Below are 14,036 nucleotides of genomic sequence, written 5' to 3' on the forward strand. Positions count from 1 at the left end.
GCTGCTGTACAACCTGCTGCCTGTGCACCACAAGGATGAAAAACTGTGTGGGGTGGTACCAGCTACTGATCACTGGTAGTACAATCACCTGCCACCCATTGCAGAGAAAGGGAAAGCAACCTCAGGGATACAGGAGGGTTCAGGAAGATTAGCCTCTGTGGAGTTATGCTGGATTTTATACCACCTGAGGATGGGGCCAGCCTCTGGGGCCTCATTCCAGAGCATGCCACTCCAACAAGTGTCAAGCTCAAACTGATTCTGGATATGTTGTTTTTCTTCAGGAGCTGCATATACCTGTTAAAGGGGGCAGATACAAATGCAATGTGACATAGATGTTAGAGGACAAAAATTTCCGCAGCCAAAAACTTCTGCATCCAAACAATATATTTCTGCAAATAATCAAGCTACTCCTTCTCTTCGACATCTCTCTCCATATGTGTTTTTGTTTAGCTCCAGATCCCGGTTGTTCCGGATGCAAAGGAGCGCAGGAGCTGCTCAATTAAAAGCGTGCAGCTAGTCAAAAAGCAGAGATGACGCTGGTGGACTGAGGAGCGGCTCAGAGATCATTGCCTCCGCTGCGCTCCCAGTGCCATCATGTGGTGACACGTGGGAGCACAACGGATACCAGAGGCAGAAAAGCCGACAACACTCGGCCTTTAATAACTCAGCAAGGAGGCTCTCCCAGCCTCATAAAACATGAAGGGAAAGCTCAAGTCAGCAAGAGTATGAACTGAAATACAACCCACTGCTTTAATTTACTGCTATCTTTCCTGTTTGCTTTTATATGGTCATTTTTCTTGACGGAAGAAGATTTATATTTAAATATGTCTGGAACCATAGACGTTTGAAAGCATGGTACAAGAGCAATACTCACACATACTGCATGATCACAGCAAAGAAGAAAAGCTTAAAAATCAATAGGCCAGGCTGGAAATAAAATGCAGTGCGTGTGACCCTCAGGCACAGTAAGTCAGGACAAGTCCTGTGTTGAGTTTGAAAGGCAACTCTCTCCTAGTTACATGAGTTAATCATCACAGGCCATCCACATTCCTAGTCTTAGCCTCAGAGATAGTGAAGATTTTCCAAAATAAACCGTAACTTCCATAATCCCTGAGAACAGCCAAGATGCCCAAGTACTCAAAGGAGTTATTTTACCAAAAAAAAAAAAAAAAGTGTGCTTAAAAATTTCTAAATTTCTGCTTACTGAGACAGTCAACTGGGTTTTAAGACAACACTGTTTATTCCAAGCACTTGAATAAACTTCTCAGCATTGACTGCATCTGTGCTTACCATAGGTTTCCAAGCAGGATTCCCAGAAGAACTGTTGTGTCCTAGGACAAGGCTTTTTTACCTGTTCACTTCCTTTAGGATCTTCTCCATGTTCGCAATGCTGCGCATCTTATACAGGAACCACTTGTCAATGGCTGTGAGTTTGTGAATGACATCCACTGGGACTTCATTATCCAAGGCCTGCCAAAAACAGGACAGCACCAAACAGCCCCTTTAACACATGCTGCACAAATACAGATTTTTTTGCTGCAAATAGGTAGGAGCAAGTATATATCATAAATAAAAAAAGTTTCGTAGACCAAGCTGTACAAATCAAATGTTCACCTACCTCCTGACCCTGTCTCCTGCACAGAAACTGTGCCCCATGGGGAGTGCAGGGAGGCACCAGCCACTTCTCCCTGTGCTCTGGTTCCAAAAGGTGGCTTCTGTTTCAGTGAGAGAGGTAATTTGCTTTTCACAGAACCAGCAGCCAGTCAAGCTGATAGCAGCTAGGCTGGGTGGCCACTGAGAACGTGCTCAGCTAACTACAGGGAGCCACATTCAGGCTGCAGTGACCAGTCCTTCATCCACACCTCTTACCATTCAAGTTGCCTAAATCTCAGGCCCACTGCCAAACTCCTAGCTGCAAATGTAAAACAGGAAGGTCTGGATTCTCAGCTGTGAAGGAACTTTTTGCTTTGGAGCTTAAATCTTGATATACCCTTGAAATGCAGGGCTGAATCAAAGCATGTGGCCTTACATTACCTCTGAAGCAAAGGAGAGTCAGGGCCTGGGTGATGCTTGCAGCTACAGCATAGCTCTAGCTTCTCTCACTGTACCTCAAGATAATGTCAAGACCATTCAAATTACCCTGCATTATCTTGCTGCGGTTATTGATGGGGTTTTTTTTAAATCAATTATTTACAGCCATGGGGTAAAAAGGAACCCCACAGAGGTATTAGTCATAAGACAATGGGTTACAAAACATCATAATATTTAAAAAACCCCAGCACCTCAGAGAGCCTTCAATATGATGTATTTTCTATTAATGCAATTTCTTGGGTCTCACCAGTCGTGTACAGTTACAACTCTCCTGATAAAGCAACTATAATCAACCATAATGATAATGCCAGCACAGTATCTTTGCTGAGCTAAAGTAATCAGGCTCATTAATTTCTTATCATGCTTAATTGTTTTCTTGCAGGGCAGCATCCCTGGAACAAAGTCAGAGCAATGCCATTGAACAAAATTCCAGAACTGATCCAGGAATGAGCTTGGTCCATTGCACCCCAGCATTATTCCCCCGAGTTACCAAACTTGGGCACAATGTTGGTATCATCACCATGTGCTTCTGCCAGCTCAGAGAAACAGGAGGCACTACCCATATGGCTAAGGGACAGGTGGCAGCTCTCTGCAAAATACTGACACCACCTCCTGCCTTTTCTAAAGAATTCCCAGGCAGCTTGCCTGTGTGTCCCTCTTGAAATTATCCTCTTGTTCACAACTGCTCACTGGAATATCCTGTGTGCTCACAAGCAGTGGTGAAAACCTCTGAAGCATATTTTGCTCCTTTAGAGTAGCCAGTCACATACTGAGTCTTTGGCTCATGCTTGGCACCCAACAGTCACTGTTCTTCCCAATGCCTGCAGTGGGAAGCCTGGGGCCCTCACAGCAGTCCCTAAGCACTGGCAGTGACAAAGCTGGGCTTCTCAGACATTTCTGGGTACACTACTGGTATGAGGCAACTGAGAAGGGGTCCTTCCCATCTTGACTCCTTCGTGCTTGGAGGGTGAGGTCATGTTGCCACATTAGTGGGATGTGAGCAGGTCTTTTTTTCTGTCCATCTATTTTTACAAAACACACGCAGACTTGCACATCTTGAGGATCTCCAAGTTCCAGTCAATGGTCCCTGAGCCACACATACACACACAGGTAGCATGAACACATACTCTTAAGCTGCTTAGGACACTTTATTTAAAAAGTCCCAGGGATCTTCAAAGAAAACTGAAAAAACATATGCCTTCCACTCATTCATCAGAGGAGGGGCAGAGAAAATCAAGCATCTTCATCCCTGTCATACAAATCTGGAGACTGGGAGAGAAGAATGAGTTTGTAGACATTTCTTGCTCCCTATCACCACACTCCAGGGGCAAATCAAGTTTCCAGGCAATCATGTAGAATTTGTTCAGAGAGGCCCTGAACTCCGATGGCTTTCCTCTCTTCAAACCTACATGAAGGAGTACAGCCGCAACACACCATGGAAGCAGGAGGAGAGAGCCACAGCAGGACAGTGTGACTTTAGAGCCCTGTTCAACTTAAAGAGCATCCCGTCCAGTAGGGACTGGTTCATACTGGGAAGCCAATATGTTTACAGGACTGCCTTCACACCAAGAGCCATGGAGCAAGCCTGGCCTCCAGGCCAAGCAACAGAGGGCAGCCTATGCTTTCTCTAGGGCCAGAGCCCTTGCTCCATCCTGGCTCCTTGTCAAAGGAAGTATTTAGCTGCCTGTGGACAGCAGCACAAGTGCAAACTACACATCTGTAGTGTGGACAACTAGGAGACCAGGACCCTGGTGTGGAACATAGCGTGCATCGACTCCACAGCCTAAGCCTTCTGAGGCCACTTGTCTACGACCTTAAGAGGAGCATAAAACACCTGACAGAACCTGAGCATCCCTGCTCATCAGGCTGTTCCATCCTTGCAGCACTCCCACTCTGGCCAAGGAACAAGTCTCATCTATGTCAGCCTCTCTCCTGTGCCTTCTTTTACATGACAACAGGGAGCCCCTTTACAACAGCAATAGCTCTGAATGGCAGCTGAACTCTCTTTCCTTGCACCTGAACAGTCACTATTGTCATCATCCAACAGGCAAAGGAGAGAGAAAAAGTAAAAAGCCTTGGAGGGCTGACTAGTGGGATTGGAGGGGGGAGAAGACATATAGAATATAACAAAGTGCCATCCTGTTTCAAAGGGAGCTGATGGCTAATGGGGGCTTACTGTTGGCTTTTAAATGTCAACAAGCTGGGAAGGGGTTTTCATGCAGACAGCTCCAACTGCCAGAAGCACCTCTTACTCACACTGCTTGCCTCAGTTATTAATGGGGATGAATTAGTACACTTCGTTGGGGAGAGGCAACTCTTTATAAGGAGGAACTAGGAGTTTGATTTTGCTTTTTCCAACAGCTCCCAGTGAAAGTACCAGCATCTGAGAACACCCAGTGGGGCCCAAACTCACCTTCATCTCCCCAGATTCCCTGTGTTAATATGGGTCTAAGTTTAATCCTTCATACAAGCTCTCTCAGAGACACAAGAAGTAAGATTTTTCTTTCAGTCACAAGAAAAAGGCTGTAATAAAGACCAAACACAGCTGCTGAAGGATGAAGACATGCATTTCCCCAGCTTGAAAAGCAAGAGAGAACAGCTGGACAAGCCACACATTTATAGGACACCTTATGATTTTTCTTCAGGCCATTTTTAGAGGAACAGCTCTGTGAAAACCTTTTAACTAACACAGCACAGGCTCAGCTCCTCACTCATGTGGAGGTGTAACAAGATGTACCTACACATGAGTACAAAGGGCTTAAAGACTCCACCACACGAAGTCAGGGTACAAAAGAGTAATTGGGAATTCCCTGCCAGGAAGGTTTGCAATCTTAAAAAAATCAAGCCAACAGGTAAGCAGGAGCTGTAAAAGACAGCTGTTCCCTCCTCTTCACAGAGGGTATGGACAGGTGGACATGTTACCTGCAGAAAAACCAAAGTGTGAAATTGCACCTACCTTCTAAAGTAACTAACCACACATTTATCATGTGATATACACGGGCAAACACTGAGGAGATGAAGGAAGAAATAAATTCACACCCTAGTCCCTCTAGAATAACACTCCCCATTACACAGACACCTTCAAGGCTGAAGTGATTTGACCAGTGTGACAGGAGAGGGCTTAAAAGAATGCTGCAGGCAGCTAAGCCAGTTTTGAAGAGCAGTGGATTTCTTGTCTGTGAAATTTAACATAGAGTTGTGTAGTTCTTTTAGTTTCAAGCCCATACCAATGAAACCGTTGCAAGTAGACAGTGCTCTCACACACTGCAGCTTGCCATTCTTTATCATCCTTTGTTTCAGTTCTCAAAAGGATCTTCATTTATTCCTTTGTAATCTGAAAAACTGACCAATTTTGACTGGAACTTACACTAGTGTAAATCAGGGCTGAACACTATGGAATGTTTAGCAAACAAATATAATATTATAGGAGAGGAAAGTAATCCAGGTCTTCACCAGCACTCAGCTACAAACTAAAGTGACAGGACACAGGAAAGCACCTGATGCTGAACGTAATGAGCACAGGCTAAGATTGTACCACCAAAAGGCAAACACGTTACCAGAACATGGAAGTGTAAGCAGAAAGTGTAAGCAAGGATCCTACTCAAAGCACTCCCAGTGAACATGACAGAGGGAAGAAAGGGAAGGAAGAATACTCAGCCTTTGTCACCTCAGTTGACCCAATCCGGTAGATCCAATTCAAGGGATGTAGGTCAAGGTCTTTCTATCTTTTGTTACCTTGGCTATTGCATATATCCGAGTGCTGGATGGCACAGAGAGCTCCTTCTGGAGATCTACAATGGCTGGCCAGGCTTTATTCATAGGCAGATGTGAAATGAAGCCATCTACTGAGGGGTGGCACATCCTCAGGGCCTTTTGGAAGCTCTCTTCAAACGTGCGTCCGATAGCCATGACCTGTAAGGGAGTGCACACCCACATGAGCTACAGTGAGACAAGCCTGGCTGTGCCCTGAGTAACAGAGTGGGGAAAGTTCCAACCACACAGACAAGCACACAGAAACATGGCAGCCTTTGGACTCCTATCTAAGGTAGTCCTCCTGGCTGTAAGGTGCAGCTGACTGAGCCTTGGCAGCCCCACTTCTAGATCTGACTCTGCTCATGGTATCAGTGGGGAGTTCCAGACAAGCGACTGCTTTTGGTTTCCATCTCCCTGTCTGTAGCACACAGGAGGATGCTGCTCTCCTCTGTAAACTGCTTTGAAGCACTCTGGTAGAGGGAAACATTATGCAGCAGCATGGATATAGTATATAAAAGAATATTTCGGTTTAACAACCTGTTAGAGATAGAAACTCACAGTGGGAATTTTAAGGTTCAGGAGAAATCTGCTCCTCTTCCTTTCAATTACATTTAACAGTAACTCTCCCCTGTGAGGGCTCTCTTAAACAATTACTCCTCCTTGGCATAGCAGCACTGGGGTTTCCCTCCTTCAGTCTTGACATCATATCTAATAAGAAAACAAGCCTTTCTGTCTAGAAATCTGAGAGCCCTTTCTCAAACTTTTACATTTTTATTTCCCAGTGCAGTGAGACCCTAACAGCATAAAAATCTTCTCAAACACAATGCTGAAAAATGTCAAAAGAAGAAATAACGTCATTTTCTCACAGCTCCAGGCCCACTGCCCAGCACAACAGAGCTCAGGAAAAGCCAGGCCAGGCCAAGCCAGGCCAGACTGTTCAATAAATAAAAATGCAGTAGGTCCTGTGATCTGGCTTCAAGTTCAGGCCTGGGGAGATGACTGTGCCATACTAATAGAGACACAGTGGCAAGAAACTCTTTACTTCAAAGACTCCCTCTCCAACCCACAGGTCCTGCAGATTAACCTTCTTTCTCAGTCCCTCCACCAGCTGCAAACTGCATCCCTTGAGCTTCTCCATCCCTGCTTCAGTTCACCTGCACTGTTGGAGCACTGACTCTCCCTGTATCTCTGTCCTGCCTTTACCCAGCATCCTGCCTGGAAAAGGACACAGGTTCAGGCACTTCTGTGACATATGAACTCTGGAAGGACTCAACATCGCCTTCTGCATATGTGTATGGCCAGGAAGTGTCCACAGCTGATGGTGCACAAGGCAACTGTATTTAGGAACTCCAGTTCTACAGAACAGTCCCAAAACCCCTAAGGAGAGAGGGTTAATATCAGGAAGCATCATCTCACTGAAAACAAAAAACCCACCTCATTACCATTAAAAGCCAAAAGTGCCAATGGAAAATCAAATTCTAATTAATCTTTCCAATTCTGATGGCTTCTTATCTAATGAAAATAATGACATTAGGAAGGTCTTGCATGTCAAAATAATTTAATAAAATAGCTATTTGAAAAGGCAGCTGAAAAAATACACAAATAATTATTTTTGCTTTTATTTTAACTGATATGTAATTAATAACTAATTAAGTGGGTAATTTACCAATTTTGCTTCATTTTCCCCCTCTTAAAATGTGGTCTGAAAATACTGTTACTGTTCAGACACCTTAAAATCTGATGTAAGAAACTTAATCTCTAAGAGAAATCAAAACTTGAGAGCAAGATGATAATTTGTGTTTGGATTTCAAGAGAAGAAGTAGGCTGAGATCTGGCATATGGTTTTAACACAGAGGAAAAATAACTTGGAAAGAACTGAAAGCTGTGGCTCATGGGCACCACTGAAAATCTTAACACACTACTACTGGTGAAATTATACTGCAATTAACCATCACTACAGAACCTCAAACCAAAAAATAACTCTAAGAGCCCTGGAGTGAGTGTTAAGAAAAGTCAACCCCAGTTGATCCATAGTGATCTCTTCCTTTAGGAATCAAACCATTTATGAATCCACATTATGATATCCAACATTATACAGTCCAAACTCATTTCCATTAATTGTAGTACTGGATAAAAATTATTTAAGCTTAATATATGAGTTCAGATTCATTAGGTCCTTGAAGATAGATGTTCTGAGGGTTTCCCAGAAAGAGAAATGGCTTTCCCAAGTGGTGAAATGGAAGGTGAGAGTCTTGCACTCACCTCTCCCACACTCTTCATGGAGCTCCCAATCTGGTTGGAAGTGTGCTGAAAACGGTCCAGATCCCAGAGGGGTATCTTGGTCACAATGTAATCGAGGCTGGGCTCAAAGCAAGCAGAGGTTTTTCCTGTTACTACATTCTTGATTTCTGGCAAGGGAATCCCCAAGGCAATTTTGGCAGCAATGAATGCTAATGGATACCTGTCAGAGAGGAGAAGTAGAGAACAGTAGAGTGGAAAGTACTTTGTTTTGGCAAATCCCAGGAACAGATCCAATCAAACAGATGTGAGGTGACCGTCCCTCCTCAACACAATGGAGGGCTCCTGAGCTCAAACACAGCACGACCCATCCAGCTTCCTACCTCAACACATTGCAGAGCTACTTCCTTAGATCTGGGACTTGCTTTTTTATCCACAAAGCCACCCCTTTCAGTAGCTGTCACACCCACAGTGAGCCCACTCTAACAGATATGTTTAGCTGCAAATCTGTCATCCAAAAAGAAAACAATCAAATGCCCACTGCCCAACATCATGGCTTATCTCCAGCCTATGGCTCCAGCTATGGCTCTTAAACAACTGTAAGAGTTGTTGAGAACTGCAAATTAGAGATTAATTTGTGCCTCTCAACAGCATCTGCGAAGTGCAATTAAGAAGCCAATTTTTAAACAGCCTGCTTTGACCATCTTATCTTGATTAGTTTATGATTAGCCAACAACACAAAGGCAGCTAGCAATGCCATTTGCATCAATCTGACAGACAGCTCATTAATAACAGTGCCCTCTGGGTCCCAGAGATGATTTGCAGACAACATATGGATACAGTGGATGTGCTTTGTAAGGAGTAGGCTCCACCACACATGCCTCCTGGGAGTTTTTCCATTTGTAGTAACAGCATCAGCAGACTGGAATGACCTGGAGGGCTCACTAACCCAACCCTCCATCTCCCAGCAGGACCAACTCTCTAAGGCTGAGTCCTAACAGATGCTGACAAGAGCTGTTCTTAGAAGCTTCCCATGCAGAAATCTGCACCTTAATGACCTAACTGCTCCAGAATTCTAACAGCCAACTTCAGTCTTCCTTGATGAAAATGTGAGCTACAACTCCATGTTTTAACTACATGGAAAGCAGATGCCGGAACTCTTCTTCCTTGTAGCTGTCACCTACTTATTTAAATAATACATTGATCCAAATCCCTTGTTGTACTTCTCTCTTTCTGTTCTGCTCTCCTAAATTTTTTTTTTTATTCATTTGTTTGTTCTGTAGCATTTTGGTTTTTTAAAATAATCTTACCCTGTCGCCTTGGAGGCCAAAGCTGAACTTCTTGAGAGTCTGGCATTAACTTCAATGATGTAGTACTCCAGGGAAGTTGGATGCAGAGCAAACTGGATATTACACTCTCCCACAATGCCCAAATGTCGGACAACTTTGATGGCACGATCCCTTAGCATCTGAAACTCCTCATTATTGAGTGTCTGGCTTGGAGCCACTACAACAGAATCTCCTGTTTGTCATAAGGTAGCAGAGAAGGAAAATGAGAAGCAGCTCAGCAGCGGTAAATTGTGGCCACAGAAGTCACTGTTTTTGCTAACCCACTACTAGTAATGACATTACCAGAGATTACAACTTGTAGATGCACAGCTGATGAAAAGCACAGATAGTCAGAAGCCCAAAGTTGGAGACAGGCTGGGGAATCTTATGGAAAACACAATCACAGGTATAGGTTTAGTCTGTTTCACACTCAATCTGGCTTTATTCAGGACCTGAACAGTATTTTTCTAGCCCACCTCGTCAATCACAAAGTTCTGTCAATAACACCAGGTAGAAGGGCACTGCATAAAAAAAGTCATCGAGCCGCCCTGGGCCCAAGCCTACCTGTGTGGATTCCCATGGCATCAATGTTTTCCATGTTGCAGACAGCAATACAGTTATCAGCAGCATCTCTCACAACTTCATACTCTATCTCTTTCCAGCCAGCAACTGACTTTTCCACCAGAATTTGGTTAGTCATTGCAAATGCCTGGGAATAGGATAGAGAAAATAAACATCCAAGAAAAAAAAAAACAAACCAAACCAAACCAAAAACAAACAAACAAACAACCCAACAACAACAAAAAAAAACCACACAAAAAACCAACAACAACAAAAAAAAACCAAAAAAAACCAAACCAAAAACACAACACCCCCCAAGAAACCTGCACCAAAACCCCTTATAAGATCATATTCCTTATTTAAGACTTCTGTGACTTATCTCCAGACATCCCAGACCAACTGAAAGATGAAAATAAGTAAAGTTCATAACACTGATGACAAGCACTTCCTTTTTCTTTCTTTCTTTTTTAAAAATTGTTTTACTGTGATTTGAAAGGCACATTTGAAAATATTATGTGATATGATGGGGAAAAAAAAGGTTGGGCATGTGTGCTTGCAACGGTATATAAATTACAAATAGAAATATAAAAACATCTAAGGCTTCAGTCATGCAACAGGCATGCTTTTATGTGGGCAGCCTCAAGGACTTTAATAGGAGAATGCTGCAAAAAGCAAAATGACCGAGTGATGGGAGTGTGGGTGCCAGCAAACACTACAAAATTAATAGCATTAATAAAGCTGCTTGTCATTGGCATACTAGCCAGAGGCAAGGGTCATGATTTATTCTTAAACAAGTGTTGAAAGTATTCCTCAGCACATGAGAGGAAAGTGAAAAATACAGTTTGTTAGTAAATGAGCATAATCTAAGCGAATACACGGCCTTAATATTAGCAGATAGAAAAACATTAATCAATACTCGCTTAAAACCCTAGAAAGTGATGGGCACATTATCAATCCATCCTTTAGCAAAGCTTCTTGTTATAATGTTGCCCATGAATTGTCTCTTCAGTCTGGTCCCATCTGTCATTAACTCAAGCTGTTAGTCAAATGTTGCCCTTAGCTCAGTTGCCAAAATCACACATTAAAAAAAAGAAAAAAAAAGGTTTGAGGAACGGCACTTCACTCCTGGCCCAGGCAGGCACTGACTTGGTGGGGATGTAGCAGGAACACCTAACCACTCCTGCAAACCAGTCCTGGCTGCTCCAGTGTCTGGTGCCTTCTCTCACTCAATGAGCAGACTTGGGAGACATGACCTCAAGGGCAGGTTACCTGAACTAGCTGTGTTATCAGTGTTCAGCTGATAACTGTTCACTGTGTTACCCAGTGTTCAGCTATCTGAATTATAAACAGTTCAGTCCAGTGCCTGAAAAGCCAGTTCATTGAATTACTACAGATCATCTTCATAATTGCTGGACTGTGGAAATGAGCATCCAAATTTGAGTTAATTCAACAAGACCCAGATTGGTTTTCATTGTAAATTTTGAAATATTGATACTGAACTGGGAGGTGGTGTTGACTCTCTGAAGGACAGGAGGCCTTGCAGAGAGATCCAGATCAATTTTAGCACTAATCCATGATTAATGGGATGACATTTAACAAGTAGAAATGCCAGACTTTGCACTTAGGATGAAGTAACACCTGGCAGAAGTATTAACTGGGAACAACTCTGCAGAAAGGAATCAGGGGGTGTTGGTAGGCAGCAGGCTTACTTTTTCAAAAAAAACCACAAAGTGCTGATCAAAATCAGATTCTCCTGCTGAAAAGAATTTTCCTGCTGAAAAATGTTTTGGTATAAAGCTGTCAGATAGCTGCACTCCCAAGGTTTATGGGTGAATTTCTGCTTCCTCTAAACACAGTCCATGGGTGAGCCTGAGTAAGCGACGCATTTTCAACCTCACCATGGATCTGTAAAATGGGGTTCCTGCCCCCACTGCCTCCCCTACATGTGCCAGTCCTGTCCCCTGAGTCTCCCACAGCTGACACTGCCCAAGAAGTGTTTGTTCAGCACTGAGCACACCAGACCCAAAGTCTGTTTGCATGACAGCAGAGGGGGGGAACACAGAGAAGTCATTTGCACATACAGCTCTTAGTGGCATCGGCAGTATTTCTTTCTGGAAATAAGTGAAAGATTAAGAGGCTCAGCAAGCCAGGAAAAAACAAACCCAAGAATTTTAGAAACCCATAGGCATAGAGTTTTATTTCCTAAAATTCTGTATTTTTGACAAGGAAAAAAGCTTTTGATTTGTTTTCCCCAATTATCTGTTTATTTTTCACAGCAAATGTTTAAACAATCCCGGATTTTCTGCAGAAAAAGAGCTGTCTTCACAGCCAGAGACAGCTGGTAGTTGTCAAATTATGAAGTGTCATCCTGCTAAATGAGCTTTGGACCTAGGAAAATTACCATCTTTAGACAAAAACACAAAAGAGGCCCAAGCCTCTCAGTTCTTCTGTCCCCAAGACCACATTATAACTCAGCATTTCAAGTGTTTCAACTTCCTTGTTCATAATCATTTACTCATGAAAGTAGGTGAATATAGGCCAATATGTTTCCTTCCAGACTAAAACTGCTGAAAAACTTGCTCAAATTATGACTTGATTTTAATGAATTGAAAAGATCTGTCATTGAGCCCTTTTCATTATCCAAGTCAGCAGGAATTATGAAAAGAGGGCAGTTCCTAACCAGGGCAACATTTTACAGATAAGATGAAAGGTAAGGTATGTACAATTCCAGTGTCTATGACATTAGAATAGTATTTAAGAAAATCAGATGTTCAGTTCCATTCCCAGCATTTGCAGTTCCAGACATACCTTTGTACCGAGGTCCAGCAAACTTTCCTTATCAGGACATATGCCAGACCCCAGACCACCAAGAGCATAGGCAGAACGTATCATGACAGGGTAGCAAATCTTTTCAGCTGCCTTCAGAGCATCTTCAACCTTAAAGGAGAGGGGAATACATTTCAGAAATAGATAGCAATTCAGATGAATAAAGTCTTCAACTCTGATTACAAGGTTAACTGGAAATCCCATCAGTAAGGCACTAAACTGTCTGAAGATAAAATGAAAATAATAAAAGTTTGCTTTATAATATTGCCTTTTTCTGGCAAACAGCAGAAAACTGCAACATGCACTCAGGGAGGTGACTTCTGTTCTTCGCTATACATGGACTTCCTTGCTGACCTACCATGGACAATGTGCTTACATGGTCTGTCTTCAGAGACTTCAGCATGAAGTAACCCCTCCAAAAGACATCCCAGTTTAAGATCTGTTTAATTTCCTCCAGACTCAAACAGACCTTTCCACCAAATCAAATTTTATGTTTTCATACTCCCATCTTCAAGAAAAATTTTAGCACTGCTGATTTGGGGGATCTGGAATCCTAACTCTAAATGGCTTGTATATGATTTAAGAAAAGTACCCCTGACACGTGACATACTTTTGTGCTGCAGCACAGGAGTCACCCCAACATAATTTAACTTTTCTTGTCAATAGGTACATTAGTTGAGGTTTTCCCAGTGCTTAATTGCATTTTCACTCATTTTAAATCATGGACCCAGCATTAATCACCGATGAGTGCTGTACACACTACAGCATCCACACTTGCATTCAGCTTTCACTCTACAAAATGATAAATATTTTTACTAAGTCAAATGGGCAACAGTAATAGCAATCACATCTGCAAATTTATCTGATTTACCGATTCCACTGCAAGGCTAGGAGCAATCTTTTCATTTAGCTCAGTTAGTTTATCAGAAAAAAGCTTTCTATCCTCTGTAGCCATGATGGATTCAACTGAGGTACCAAGGACCTTCACACCATACTGCTGCAGTACTCCTTGCTTGAAGAGTTCCACTCCTGCAGAGTAAACAAAGACACAGTTTTGAGGAATGATAGGGATGAAGAATCATAGAATTAGAGAAGGACAGAATGGTTTGGGTTGGAAGAAACCATAAAGCTCATCTCATTCCAACCCCCTGCCATGGGCAGGGACACCTTCCACCAGACCAGGTTGCTTCAAGCCCCATCCAACCTGGCCTTGGACACTACCAGGGATGGGGCAGCCAC

General features: G+C 43.0%; 1 protein-coding gene across 1 annotated transcript in view; it reads right to left on the reverse strand.

The window, feature by feature from the left end:
• The window catches only part of CPS1 (carbamoyl-phosphate synthase 1), a 108,283-nt gene that overhangs the window by 49,928 nt on the left and 44,319 nt on the right, over nucleotides 1–14,036 (reverse strand). Inside the window, exons 15-21 of the mRNA XM_069021793.1 lie at nucleotides 13,669–13,826; nucleotides 12,780–12,908; nucleotides 9,975–10,119; nucleotides 9,393–9,603; nucleotides 8,107–8,305; nucleotides 5,827–6,003; nucleotides 1,352–1,470 (exon numbers count right to left, since the gene is read on the reverse strand). Of these exons, the coding sequence (XP_068877894.1) occupies nucleotides 1,352–1,470; nucleotides 5,827–6,003; nucleotides 8,107–8,305; nucleotides 9,393–9,603; nucleotides 9,975–10,119; nucleotides 12,780–12,908; nucleotides 13,669–13,826 (1,138 nt within the window). The remainder of the gene's footprint in view (nucleotides 1–1,351; nucleotides 1,471–5,826; nucleotides 6,004–8,106; nucleotides 8,306–9,392; nucleotides 9,604–9,974; nucleotides 10,120–12,779; nucleotides 12,909–13,668; nucleotides 13,827–14,036) is intronic.

This window comes from Aphelocoma coerulescens, chromosome 7, assembly GCF_041296385.1.
Source record: "Aphelocoma coerulescens isolate FSJ_1873_10779 chromosome 7, UR_Acoe_1.0, whole genome shotgun sequence".
Taxonomy (NCBI): domain Eukaryota; kingdom Metazoa; phylum Chordata; class Aves; order Passeriformes; family Corvidae; genus Aphelocoma; species Aphelocoma coerulescens.